Below are 14015 nucleotides of genomic sequence, written 5' to 3' on the forward strand. Positions count from 1 at the left end.
GGCGGGAGGGTATAGGAACTTTAAAGTCTGAGCTAGATGGAAAATAGTGGTTTCACTAAGAGAAATAAATAAGAAGGGCTGGTTTGGATTGAGGGGGGGAAAAAAAAAAAACACAAAAAAACATGGGTACCTGCTACATTTAGGTTGTTGGCAGGACATGTGGGCTGTACCGTCCAAAGTACATAATTGTTGCTGTATAAACTGACCAGGGCTGCAGTTTGTTCACCTTTGCTCCAAGGGGGGCAGGGTTGGGGGTTATTAGAAAGCTTTGCACAGGGGCACCTGGGTGCCTCTGTTGGTTGAGCATCTGCCTTAGGCTCAGGTCATGATCCCAGCTCAGCGGGGAGTCTGCTTCTCCCTCTCTTTGCCCCCCCCATGCTCTCTTCCTTTCCTCTCACTCTCTCTTTCAAATCAATCAATCTCTCTCTTTCTCTCTCTCTCTTTTTTTTAAAGGAAGGCTTTGAACATTCAGCTTTGTTCCTTTCAGGCATGAGGGGAGTACTTGCTCTCAGAGCATTCCCAGTCCTCAAAGGGCCCATGAAGTAGTCAGGAAGTATAATTTTAATAGAATTAGCTGAAAGATGAGCAAATGTCAGGTGGTGGTTTGGTAGTATGTCATTGCTGCTAACTTTGACATGCTAAGTGTGACATTATTAATAGCTTTTATGCAGGGCTCAGAGGACTAACACTTAGCAAATTAGATTCCTTAGTTTTTACACTGCTCTTACATTTTGAGCTATTTTACCTTGGGCAAACCATTTAACCTCTCTGTGCTTTGCCTTCCTGTCCATATAATAGAAATCTTATTGTGGCAGCATTCATAAACATTTTGAAAGATACAGATAAAAAGAATTATAGGGTTCTCCCCTGTGACCCCCACTCCAAAGACAATCTTTCAAAAAGTTCCTCCATTTTGTTGAATTCTTTCAATTGCTAACTAAGTTAATTAGCATTTTTTAAAAAATGCATTTACCAGTCCAGAGCTGAAAAATGTAGTCTATAGCTGCCTTTTTTACCTTCTGGGCCTGCTTATTCTGCTGACCTCCTTTATTCAGTGGCCGGTGTCACTGGACTCTCATCTCTAGGCTCCTGGATCTCTCCCAACCCATAATAGAAGGGACTTCGAGTTCTGTATTAAATCTCTGGGAACTCAACACAAGGCAACTGCCTTCAATGTGAAATTTGGTCTCAGTTCTAGGCATTAAGCTCTTTCTTTGCTTCTAAGTCTCCCTCTGTCTGTCAAATCTGGCCTTTGGATACTTGTCTTGTAGCCCTGAACCCAAGTCCTTGCCCTGCAAACTTGCTCAGCACATTATCTCAAGGACCTGGATTCTTTCATTAGTCCTTTATAGGGAGAGGAATCCAGACCTGGAAGAAAGCACTGAAGCTGGGGCTTTGCTATAAGCAGCACATTTTCTTAATTCTTGCCATGATTTCCCAATTTTTGTCTGTTGCTGGACTGCCCAAGGTTGTGTTCCAGCTGCCCACTGACTTACAACACTTGCCTTCTCTGTGTTGAACCAGCCTCCTGCTGGCTGCCTTCCTGGCTACAGCCCATTATTCCACACCCTCCAGATCCTGTCTTCTGGCTGCTTGCTCATCATGCCAGCTGGGTCTGCCTCCAATTCCATGATGTATCTAGGTCTGATCTCCACTTCTTCCAATCTACCTCACCCTTATTACAGTTAATCCTTTTACATTAAACTAAAGCAGATATTTGCTGGTGTGGAAACTGAAGTGGTATTGGAATTTTATCCTTGTTTACATCTTTGTTTGTGTTGGAAGAGCTTGGGATCACTTCCAAAACCGGCTCAGAGAGCTTTCCTGTCTCTTCTAGGAGAAACAAATGAACACTTGACAATACTTTGTATTTAAGACCAAGGCTCAAGGCCTTTATTTCAATTGTAAAATTGCCTTATTTAAGCTTTCAGACATACTCATATTTTAAAGTATATTTTGGCCAGTGTTCATTCGTGTCTCACAATGTGAAGGTGCTCGAAACTTGATGGCTTTGTGGTTATAAGGAAATAAAGTAATCAAGACTGGGGGGATAGTGTCCTACAATGGTAGTTTCAACCTTTCCGGCACACTGGAATATTTTGAAGGGCTTGTTAAAACAGATTGCTGGGTCCCACACCCAGAGTTTCTCTGGAGTGTTGCCTGAGAATTTGCATTTCTGACAGAGTTCTCAGACGATGTTGACACAATTGCTCCTGGGATTACACTTGGAGAATGATTGGTCATAACGTTTAAACGGGCCACAGGTAACCAAAAGCTGCGGGGCAGTGTTGATCAGTTCCAAATTCTTGTCTGAACGGATAAGGTGGAGGGTGCCGAGAAATAAACTTCTAATTCCAGTCGGTGCAGTTAGAACGACTGATGGCTTCAGAGGTCTTCTCAACCACGATTACGTAGGAGAACGTGGGCACTTAACTTTCTTTGCACTTCGGCTTCCTCACCCATGAAGTAATAGCCTCTATGCTGCCGCGACCTGAGCGTTGTGCAGGTCAAATGAAATGGGTAGGAAAATGTTTGAACTCTAGAGTGGGATGGCACCAGGAGGTATTACAATGGTTTTTCAATACTCTTCTTAAAACAGCACGAGTTGGGCGCCTGGGTGGCTCAGTGGGTTAAGCCGCTGCCTTCAGCTGAGGTCATGATGTCAGGGTCCTGGGATCGAGTCCCGCATCGGGCTCTCTGCTCAGCAGGGAGCCTGCTGCCCTCTCTCTCTCTCTCTCTCTCTGCCTGCCTCTCCATCTACTTGTGATCTCTCTCTGTCAAATAAATAAATAAAATCTTTAAAAAAAAAACAGCACGAGTTTTTTGGCTTTCTTGCTTTTTCATTAATTATAGCAGTTTTAATCCAGGAATATCGAATACTTTTATTGCTATAATAAACTCAAACTTGGAGGGAAAAAATTCATTCAATGAGATCAACATGCCTTATAAACATTACAAAGAGCCAGAAATGATTCCCAGTGTACGGCAGTAAAATAGAGAACTGCGAGACCCTATCGTGACTTGGGGTGGAGTCACAGTTAATCTTTCAACGCTGTTTAGATTGGTCCACTTATAAAAATGGCTATGTTACGGCACGTTAAAACATAAAATCACCGTGTAGAGTGATAAATCTGTCTACCCCAACCTGTTCCCTCGCTTGAAATTTCTATTAATTTATCTGCCTTTGGAAGTAGTAAATCCTTCCAACCCTGGCGTGGCTATTTTTCTCACCCGAGGGCCTCCAGCTCGCGCCAAGGGCCAACACAGTTCTTGCTCACATTGGGCGCATTTGTGACTTTTCATTAGTCACCAGCTGTATAGAATTCTCCCGGGCCTTTAATAAGCATCGCAGATAGTAGCCTCCCTGTTCCCAGGTGTTCCATAAACATCATAAAACGTCAGCCAGGATGCTGACGAGGTTCTAGAGACTGGGTTTGGGAGAGTGAAGACTCGCGTTGGGTACCGGTCAACGCACCTGGCAGGGTGGTTCTCCCCGCGCAGAAAGGGGTGTCCCAGAGCCCGCCCCCGGGGCCCCGTCCGCGTCCGCGTCCGCGCGCGCTTCTCCCGGGCGCCGGCAGGAGGCGCCCGCGGTGGCCGAGGTGCTGCGCGCACCCGCGGGGAGCCGGCCCGGGGGGCGGAGGGAGAGGAGAGGAGGGGCTGGAGGGGGCGCGGCTTGCTCCGGGTCCCTCCCGGGCGCCGGGCCTCCCTGTCCGCCGGGTCCGAGGCTGGTGGCCGGCGGGGGTCGCGGCGACGGCGGCGGCGCTGGCGGGCCGCGGGCGCGGGGGCCTGGCTCTGGCTCCGGGTGTTAGGAGACAAGATGGCGGCGACGCTGTGGAGGCTGGTCTCCTCCTCTTCTCCGCTCTCCTCCGCCCCGCCGCTCGCCGCCTCCTCGGTCTCCTCCTCCTCCTCCTCGTTAGCTGCCTCCTCCTCCTCCTGCAGCAGCCCTAGCGACCGCCGGAGCGCCGGCCCGCTCTCCCGGAGCTCCGGAGGGGGATAGACGGGGCAGCTGCGGGCTCCAGCGACCGAGGCCGAGCTGGGGCCGGGGCGGGGACGGCGGCGGCGGCGGCGGCGGCGGCGCCGGGTGGGGATGGGGTCGCAGACGCTGCAGATCCTCCGGCAGGGGGTGTGGGCCGCGCTCAGCGGGGGCTGGTACTACGACCCGCACCAGGCCACCTTCGTGAACGCGCTGCACCTCTACCTGTGGCTCTTTCTGCTCGGCCTGCCCTTCACCCTCTACATGGTGAGTGTGGGGGCGGGGAGGAGGGTGGCCCCTTCCCGCTTCCCCTCGTCGGGGACCGGGAAGCGCTGGCGTTCCAGAGTCCGGCGGGTGCTCGCGCCTCCCGGGCTCCGGGCCGGGGTCGCGCCCTCTCCTCTCCCCGGCGCGCGCCCGCCGCCCCCTTGGGGCCCGCTGCCCCACCGGCTGTGGTGCTCCCCTCCCCCACCGAGTCCCCACTCTCTCCTCTTTAGGGTGTCCCCTATGGCGGGGATGACAGGAGGGACGAAGCAGCAGCAGCAGCCCCCACCTGGCTCTCCCGTGTGCCCCACCCTTTTACGGGGAAATAGTAGCCTTCTGGGCCCGGCCTTGGGGGGTCCTGAACCTGTAGCCCCTCCAGCCTGTCCCCCCGGGAGGAAAGCCCAATTAGGGCTCCCTGCCCTCCACGTTTTGTGGCAGGCGCTGAGCACTCTGCTCCTGAGGGACGCCGCATTCATCCTTGGCACGCGTGCTCATTTGCGCTCCGTTCCCCGGGCGCCCGGGCACCCCTTGGGCACTCCCTTCACCCGAGGCGGTTCGCTTTCCTCTCCACCTCGCCTCTAACCCGCGTGCGGGGGCCCTCGGAGCGGGAGGGGAGCGCGCGCGGCTCTGTTGGGAACGTGATTGTGGGGCGGCCGGCTCTGACTTGAGAGTAGATGGTGGCGGAAAACCCGTCTCCGAACCTCCCTGCCTCTCAAAATCATTGTTTTTGCTTACCACTGGTTCTTTTCGGTTCAGCTCTGTGGTCACTGGCTGCTGTGTTTCCAGGCCAGCTTTGGGGGGGAGGGAGGGAGCGGGGGAGATACGGGGAATCTGGCTGGCATTTCAGATTTGTTTGGATTCGTTCAAGGCCGTTTACTGATAGGAAAAAGGAAGTACTGCCTGTTGCTGAATTCAGTGCGATCAGCTTCTCAGAATGATCTAGGTTGTTACGCTGTATTTTCGCTGGAAGTTGTACGCGCATTTTTTTTTTTTTTAACACATTAGGTTAGGGTGGGGCATGAGGGAAACTCGTGGAAGAGAGATGATACTTGAACTTCAGTTATTTATTTTCTTTTAAGGTTCAGTTAAGTTTTTAAAGTAAACGGAAGGCAGGACAGGGTGAAAACTTTTTATTTTAGAATTCCTTTTAGTATCTGTCTGTTAACTTTGTGGCTCTTCCTGGAGCTATATAGTACGGGTGCTGGATTAGAAAGTCTGGGAGTACGCCTAAGAAGTGCTAAAGTGAGGATACCCAGTTCTTCCCTAAGTGAAGCTCCTTTTCACTGATTGGCAGGAAAAGTGCCAGCTTGGGGGAAGATGTGCGAAATTTCACATTCTCAAGCAGATTTTAGTTTTTCATTAAACTTGTTTTGAAGGGACTTATGCGGGAGGTAAAAAAAAAAAGGATTAAAAAATGCTGATGACTGATGACTTATTTTTTTAGGGGACTTGTTCAGTCTTGTCCCATTCTGAAAATTTATCATGAAGTGTTATAATTTTCAATTAATTCTGGCTTAGGGGGTTCTGTTTGCACTGCTCTACCTTCCAGGAATATGACATCATTAAGGAACAGGTTAATTACTTCGCGTGTAAGAATCCTCAGGCTGTCACAGAGCTTTCATAGCATATTTCTTTTCTATCCAGGAGAATTGTAAATTTAAAACTGAAACTGGTACTTGAGATGTGAGGATTAGTTGCTGTGTTGCTGTGTGCTGTATAGTGTTTCCTTGTAAGCACGTGAACAGTGTTAGCGGCTAAGTTTGTGTAATTAGCAAACATTACTAAAGGAAATTAGAGCAAATAGAAAGCAATACATTGAGTTTACCCTTTCATTTTGGGAGTTTATTCAGTTAAATTTAATTCACAAGCATTTGAGTCTCTACTGCGTGCTGGGCAGTTTGCTGGATTGTGGGAAAATTGCTTCACTGACTTTATTGTCTTGTTAATGGCAAGTCTGCTTTTCCTAATCTTTTAAAATATCTCCTTGGTTCATCTTTCTCTCTTTTCACATCCGGTTCATCAAATCTTGTGGGTTCTCTCTTCAAAATGTAACTCAAGCCCAGTTAATCGTCATCATCATCACTCGCTTGGTTCAGGCTACCATTATGGCTCCCCTGAATTATTGCAGGGTTTTAATGAGGTTCACTGCTTTTATTCTTTATTCTCTCTTCTTGTTACAGAAATCTGAGTGATTCTTTAAAACGTGAATCTGATCATGGCACTCTTCTGCTCTCAGAGCCTGCGCTCCCATGTGTCTCTATTATGCCTCACCCCTTTGCCTTCTTAGAATTTTTCCCACATAATAACTAATGTTCCTGCCTCAGGGCTTTTGGGCTTGTCTCCCCCCAACCCACCATGACTCCTACCATCCAGATATCTGTGTGACTTGCTCCACTTACTCAGAATTCAGTTATATATGAACTCTCCCTGATAACCCTATGTAACATAGCAACCTTCCAACTCCTACAGTATTTTCTAGCCTTCCTTCCCTCCTTTTATTTTTTTCCAATATCTCATCACTAATTGATACATGTTAGTATCTCCTATCTCATTGGAGTATTAGCTTTGAGGAGGGCAGAGACTTTACTTTGTGCACTGCTGTGTTGTCAGGACCTAGATCAGTGCCAGGCACATAGTAATCACGCAGATATTGAATGATCAGAAGTGTACAAGACACAGCTGCCTTCAAGGAACTTGAAGTCTATCTAGCTTGGGGGTAAGGAACAATTTACAAGCATTAAAACTGTTGTGAAAAGGTAAGTACAGAGTGACCTTGAGTTTATAGTCAGGATTGATTCTAGTCAGGGCAGTCAGCAAAGGTGATTTGTCAACATTTTCATTTATTTTATTTATTCATCTGAGATTTTATTTTTCATCAGAGAGCGAGAGTGCGCATGTGAGGCAGGGGGAGGGACAGACTGAGAAGCAAACTTCCTCCAGAGCAGGGAGCTGGACATGGAGCTTGATCCCAGGACCTGGTTCATGACCTGGGCCCAAGGCAGAGGCTTAACCGACTAAGCCACCCAGGTATCCTGATTTGTCAACATTTTCAGAAACATTACTAGTTCTGCTGTATTAAGGCAGATGGTTGAAAGTATACACTTGAAGTGAAATCCAGCATTCCATGTAAAAATAAAATCTGACAGTTACAGATAATTATTTGTATGTTCTTCCAATAATAATTATCAAGGATAGTGCCTATAAAGTGACTAGGTTCTTTATCCCAAACGCTGTGTTCTCATTTTACTGATGAGGACACCTGAGGTCAGTCAGCCCCAGAGGTCAGGCAGATAAAGAGCTGGGATTTATAAGGGCTTTTGTAGCCATTGTATAGCTTTGTATATTGTATTTGTACATTTGGCCATTGTATAGCCACTGTCTAGGTAGTTTTTGTTTTTTTGTTTTTTAATTTTTAATTATTTTTTATTTTTAAAGACTTTATTTGAGAGAGAGAGAGTGCCAGCATATGCGTGAGAGAGCACAAACCCCGGGGGCTGGGGTAGGGCAGCGAAGAGGGAAAGGGAGAAGCAGGCCTCCTGCTGAGCAGGGAGCCCTACTTGGGACATGATCCCAGGAGCCCAGGACCTGAGCCGAAGGGAGGTACCCAACCAACTTGAGCCACCCAGGTACCCCTGTTTGTTTTTTCAAATGAAAGACCCAAAGTCTATGAAGATGTAGTGTGTTAAATTAGGTAGAGTCTCAGGGCTTTTTGTATAGAAGTAAAACACTTTTGCTATTATTAGCTTTTTTGGATACTTTGAAAGGTAGAATTTATAGTTTCTGCAATTATAAATCATTTAAGTAGTGAAAACGGAGAAGTAATTTTTCCTTCTTACTTTCACTGCCCCTTCTTTTTCTCTCAAGGCACTCACCCCATTTTCTCTTGCTGTACAGTTGGCCCTTGAACAACATGAGGGTTAAGGGCACCAACCCCCACTCAGTTGAAAATCCACGTGTAACTTTTGACTCCCTCCACCCCCTAAAACTTGGCTACTAACAGCCTACCGTTGACCCTAAGCCTTACTGGTTACACAGTCAAGTAACATATTTTGTATGTTGTATGTATTATATGCTGTGTTATAATAATAAGGCATTATTATATAGGTATATATATATATAAGGTATAATTAATAAGGTAAGCTAGAGAAAAGAGTGCTAAAATCATAAGAGAAAATACATTTATAGTACTGTGTTGTATTAATCTGCATGTTAGTGGACCCATGTATTTCAAGCAGGTGTTGTTCAAGGGTCAACTGTAATCATTTTTGCACATGACATGTGACAGATGGTGAGCTTTGTAGTCATGAGCTTTGTGGCTTTTTTGTGTTGTGGAAAGCAGATTGTAATTGGTATTATCTTGATTTGTGAATTTTGTCTCTTATTGATTGTAAGTCCTTTGGGTATGACTTTCTACCTTTCTGAACCTTGATTTACTCATTGTGAGGTATTTCATGTGTATTTTGTAAGCAAATATTTATGAAATAAAAAATTATTCACCTTCAGAGTGGCCTTAAGTAAATGCCATTTGAAAGAATGGCCAATTAGAACTGTGTTACCTCTATAATGCTGTATGACTGGAGGACATTAGATAACTCTTGATTTATTGGTCAGACCATTATCTTATTGCTTATTGTTTTCTTCTCCAAAGAGCTATATCCTTAGGTGATGAACTGTATAACATTAAAATCTGTTTACATAATTGGTTCTTAGACTCCATTTGATGTCAGAATCGCTTGAACATGTTAAAAAAGAGCTTGTGCGCGTGGTCATTCTGATGCAGAGTATCTAGAGGGTGGCCTGTTTGTGTTTTATAGACATCAGGCCAGTTTAAAGAACCTGATTGATACACCCCTAAGTTCCATCCTCTGACCTAAATCCAGCTGCCTACTCATCATATCCTCTTGGCTGTCCTGCGGGCATCTCAGAGATACCATGTCTAAATTGGTCTGGATTCCCTGCTAACCCTTCCGACACCCCACGACCAAACTCGTTTTCTTCATCTGTCACCATCATGTATGTAGTTGCTCATACTGTCTACCTCCTCCTTGCGTTATGAGCAAATCTTACCAATTCTACTGTCAGAGTATCTCAGACCTTCCTTCCACTTCCAAGTTCACACTATTTCTCTTTTTCTTGTGTCTGTACCACGACTTTAGCTTCTGTTCTTGCCCTTTACAACTCTTTCTCCACAAAGTAGAAGATATCCATCTAGTCATGTCATTCTCCCTTTTAATACCCTTCAATGATTTTCTTTTACCTTGGGAATAAAATCCAATATTCTTACTAAAGCTTCGATGACAATGATTCTGCCGTTGTCTGCAGTTTGTCCCGTAGTTACATCACTGGACTTTCGGTTATTTCAACCTACGGGGCCCATCTTCCTTCAGGGCCTTTGCCCGTGCTGTGACTTCTGAGGGGATACTCTTCCCTCTGCTCTTTGCAGAGCTGGCTGCTGCTTGGTCGTTAGGGCTGGGCTTCGCTATCATCTCCTCAGAGAGGTCTGACCTAATAACCATAAGCAAGTTCTCTCTCTCTTTTCCATCATTCCACCCTGTAACTTGCTTTCATGGTTTTAACCATAACCACGTACTTATATCTTTGTTTACTTATTTGCTGTCTCTAATACCTCTCCCCCACCAATGCCTGGTACATTCTGTGAAGCTTGGCGTCATGTGATCTAGTGGGTATTGTGTATCCAGTGTCTGTCCTCATGCTTGGCTGTTGGAAGCTTTGACTAAATATTTGTTAAAGGAATTTTTTATGATATATGTGAACCTTCTTTAGTCTTATTAACATAACTGATAGAGAATATTTGGGGATGGGGAATTATTGTGGTAGGCCATGTTGTATGGTGGAGTTCTATATCTCACCTGGAGGTTGGGTTCAGTATCCGTGTGCATGACAAAAATAAAATATAGAATTACTGAAAAATCAAATGTAGAGTAACTCTTGAAAAGCCCTTAAATCACTCAGAGTGTAGCATATATAGGTTTTTTTGTATATGCAACTTCATAAACACATATACACACATACATATAGTAATATATACTGTATAAATCTATGGAGAGATTATATTCAAAAACTAAATTATCCATATCAAATTTATGAAGATTTCCATTTTTTTCTTCCAGGTTATTTTATTGTATTTTCTGTAGCTGATGTTTATCATCTACAGAATGATAAACCCTTTATTCGGAGGGATTTTTCTGAGGCCCTCATGTCATTTTCTTTTGCAAAGATTTAAAAATATTTTAAATATGTAAACAAGATTTTGTTATGATGACTATAGGACTAAAACAGCTTATGTTTCCTAAAAAGTTTTAGGTAAGTTATTGTATTATAAGTTAACAATTAAATGTGATTATTTATTAGTATCTTCTATGTCCTTTAGGAAGAAATTTGATGAATAGTTGGTGGTCTGTTTTGACCTATATCCTGTGCCTTTTCATACCTAACATACAGTTAGTATTAAGGTAGATGCAATTGTTTCCATAGTTGGCTATGACATTTTTAAAAAGATTTTATTTATTTATTTGACAGAGAGAGATCTCAAGTAGGCAGAGAGGCAGGCAGAGAGAGAGGGGGAAGCAGCCTCCCCACTGAGAAGAGAGCCCAACGTGGAGCTCAATCCCAGGACCCTGAGATCATGACCTAAGCTGAAGGCAGAGGCTTTAACCTACTGAGCCACCCAGGCACCCCTGGCTATAACATTTTTATAACTCTTTTCTCTTTATTATGTCACCTATAATAAATTAAGGATACATTGTTCAGAGAGAGTTTACAAATGAAGTTCCCAAGAAAGCAGTCATATTTGTCAACTTGTAGAAATGCTTGTGATTTTACAAAAATGGCTATTGATTGCTAAAATCTTTTAGTGTCTTGTTAAAGATGGAATATTTTCTACCTTTTGAGAAATTACTCCCAGTTGTTAGATCATTTGGTAATTGAAGAACTAGGAATGTTTCTATTCCTTTTTCTGCCTTCAAATACATATATTTAACCACATAGTTTGCTGAAAGTTAAATTTTTCCAGTATTTTATTTTATTTTATTCATTTTTTTAAGATTTTATTTATTTATTTGACAGAGGAAGAGAGATCACAAGTAGGCAGAGAGGCCGGCAGAGAGAGAGGGGGAAGCAGACTGCCTGCTGATCAGAGAGCCTGATGCGGGGCTTCATTCCAGGAACCTGAGATCATGACGCCAGCGGAAGGCAGAGGCCCAACCCACTGAGGCACCCAGGCGCCCCTCCAGTATTTTATTATGAGAATTTCAGACATAGAGAAGAGTTGAGAGAATTTTACACCACCACCTCCTATCTTTTTAAAATTACATGTTGTGTGTCTTTGTATCCCTCTATCTATTAAGACCTATTTTAAAAGAGGGATGCTTGTGAAGTAAGTTGTAGACACCATTATAGATCACCCTAAACATTTCAGCATGCATATCATTAGCTAGAGTTCTAATAGGCACAAATCCTAGTGGACCATTGGAAGAGTTTTGAATTTTGATAAATGCATGCACCTGTGTAGTGCGACTTCATGTTGTTGAACTTGAATGTCAGCCCAGAAACTTCCTGCTTGCCTTTCCCAGTCAACTTACCCCTATTCTGAAATTTTTCCCCATCGTAGATTAGTTTATCCTATTCTAGAACTTCATTTAAATGGAATCATGTAGCATTACCTTTGTGTAAGCCTTTTTCATTCAGCATAATGTTTTTGAGATTTATTCAGGTCATATATATCAGCAACTTGTTCTTTTTTTACTGATGAGCAGTGTTCTTTTGTATGAATGTATTAGAGTTTATTCATCTTTATCTAGTCTCCTGTAGAGAGGACCTTATTTCACTTTTTGGCTTTATGTAAAAGGTGTCATCCCATCATGAGGGTAGGTTTTATGAGGACTCAAAAGAAACTGGAAAACTTTATTAATTATAAAAACATTTTCTCTCCCCAAATAAGAACATGTTTTAATTTAAAATGAATTAATGATAATTGTATACTTTATCCTCTCATTTCAATTTTTGTGCTCCTTAATACTGTACTTCTCTTTGCTTAGTATTTAGATTTTTCTGTCAGTGTAGTAGAATCTTTGTTCAATTGTATATGTATGTGTGTGTGTGTACTATATTATATATTATATATATATTTGTGGGGTTTTTTGCTAACTCCGAAATTACAGGTAAGTAAAAAGAAGAAAATAAAACTACTTGTAATCCCATTCACCCAGTTTGTTGAACATTTTAGTAACCAGAGTGTATTTGGAGCTTATAAATATGTATTACGCTTCTTTCTTACAAAAATGGGTTTGTAAAATTTGTACTGTTTTGAAGCCTTCTATTTTTTCTTGACTATAAATTGTAAATGTTTCCATGTGGGGAAAAAAGTAACAGTTTTAATAGCTCTGTAGTAGGTCATAGTATAGATGTATTATAGTGTATGGAATCATTTTCCGTTATTAGTTATATAGGTTGTAATTTTTAGCTGTTGAGAAAACACTAGGGTGAATATTCTTGCAGTTAAATCTTTGTGTTAGTCTTTTGTATAAATTCCTAGAAGTAGACTTGTTGAATTAAGGAATATGTATATTTGTGTTTGATAACCATGCAGTTTACAATGAGTTAATCTTTCTTTATATTGAGAGAGAACATAGTGAGGGAATGCTGAATAATAATGCAAGGCTCTGGAGAAGGCGGGGGAGAGGTTTGTGGTTCGGAGAGCGCAGGTCGTAAGGGATCATCCTCGGAGAGGAGGAATGCTGGTGGAAGAGGGGATGAACAGTTGGTGCTGAAAGTTGAGGGAGGTTTTTAAAAATTTTGATGGTCTCCTTGAAATACAGTGTTTTCTGTTGAGAGTGAGAGGGGAGGTGAGGAGGATATTCAAGGTTTGAGGAGGATTTCCAGAAGGTGAAATGCTATCCTGATTTTTGGAGAGTGGGGAAGTGAACTGACCAGCAAGGGATGGTAGGGTTGCCAGGCAATTTTGGGGATACCTTTGAAGAGCATGAGTTCAGATTGTTGAAGAGGAATGTTCAGGAGAGAAATTTGGGGCAAAATTTACTTACAAGTTATCACCTCTGTATAGTTGTCACCTACAGGGGATAACTCCAGGGCACAAGTAGATAAGATCTGGGGAAAAAGTGTAATTCATTATAAAGAAAATGAGAGACAGAACTCCAAGGCCTTAAAAATGAGCAGTTAAAAATCAGCAAAGAAGACAAGAAAGGCAAGAGGAAAACGGAGAGAGGGATCTGTTACAGAAGTCAAGGAAAGAGAGCATTTTGAAAAGAAGAAAATGGTCAAAACCAAACCAAACCAACTTGCCCTCTCAAAAGGCTGTCCTGATTTAAATTTTCATTGGCAGTGTTGAGAGTGGGCACCTGGGTGGCTCAGTCAGTTAAGCATCTGCCTTTGGCTCAGGTCATGATCCCAGGGTCTTGAGATGGAGTCCTGCATTGGGCTCCCTGCTCAGCAGGGTGTCTGCTTCTCCTTCTGCCCTTCTCCTCTCTCCCACTTGTTCTCTCTTTCCCTCTCTCAAAAATAAAGAAATAAAATCTCCCAAAAAACCCCCCAAACCAGTGTTGAGAGTACTTCCCACCTCCACTCAACACTTTCCCAAACAGGGTGCTATTGTTGTAAATGTCTTATTCAATGGAATGTTAAATAAAGTCATTTCAGTAATATTCTGTTTTTGACAATAGAGTTTCTCCTGAAATACTTTTTAATTCACACTCCGTACAGATAAAGGATTTTATGGCACTGACATGTATCACGTAACATCTTT

General features: G+C 43.3%; 1 protein-coding gene across 6 annotated transcripts in view; it reads left to right on the forward strand.

Moving 5' to 3' along the window:
• Nucleotides 1-4064: 4064 nt before the first annotated feature.
• The window catches only part of PCNX1 (pecanex 1), a 152425-nt gene continuing 142474 nt past the window's right edge, over nt 4065-14015 (forward strand). For all 6 annotated transcript variants that reach the window (XM_032837345.1, XM_032837348.1, XM_032837346.1 and 3 more), the window contains exon 1: nt 4065-4240. In XM_032837345.1, coding sequence (XP_032693236.1) covers nt 4088-4240 — 153 coding nt within the window. In that variant the 5' untranslated portion in view covers nt 4065-4087. The remainder of the gene's footprint in view (nt 4241-14015) is intronic.

Source organism: Lontra canadensis, unplaced genomic scaffold, assembly GCF_010015895.1.
Source record: "Lontra canadensis isolate GAN:19392208 unplaced genomic scaffold, GSC_riverotter_1.0 scaffold98, whole genome shotgun sequence".
NCBI lineage: Eukaryota > Metazoa > Chordata > Mammalia > Carnivora > Mustelidae > Lontra > Lontra canadensis.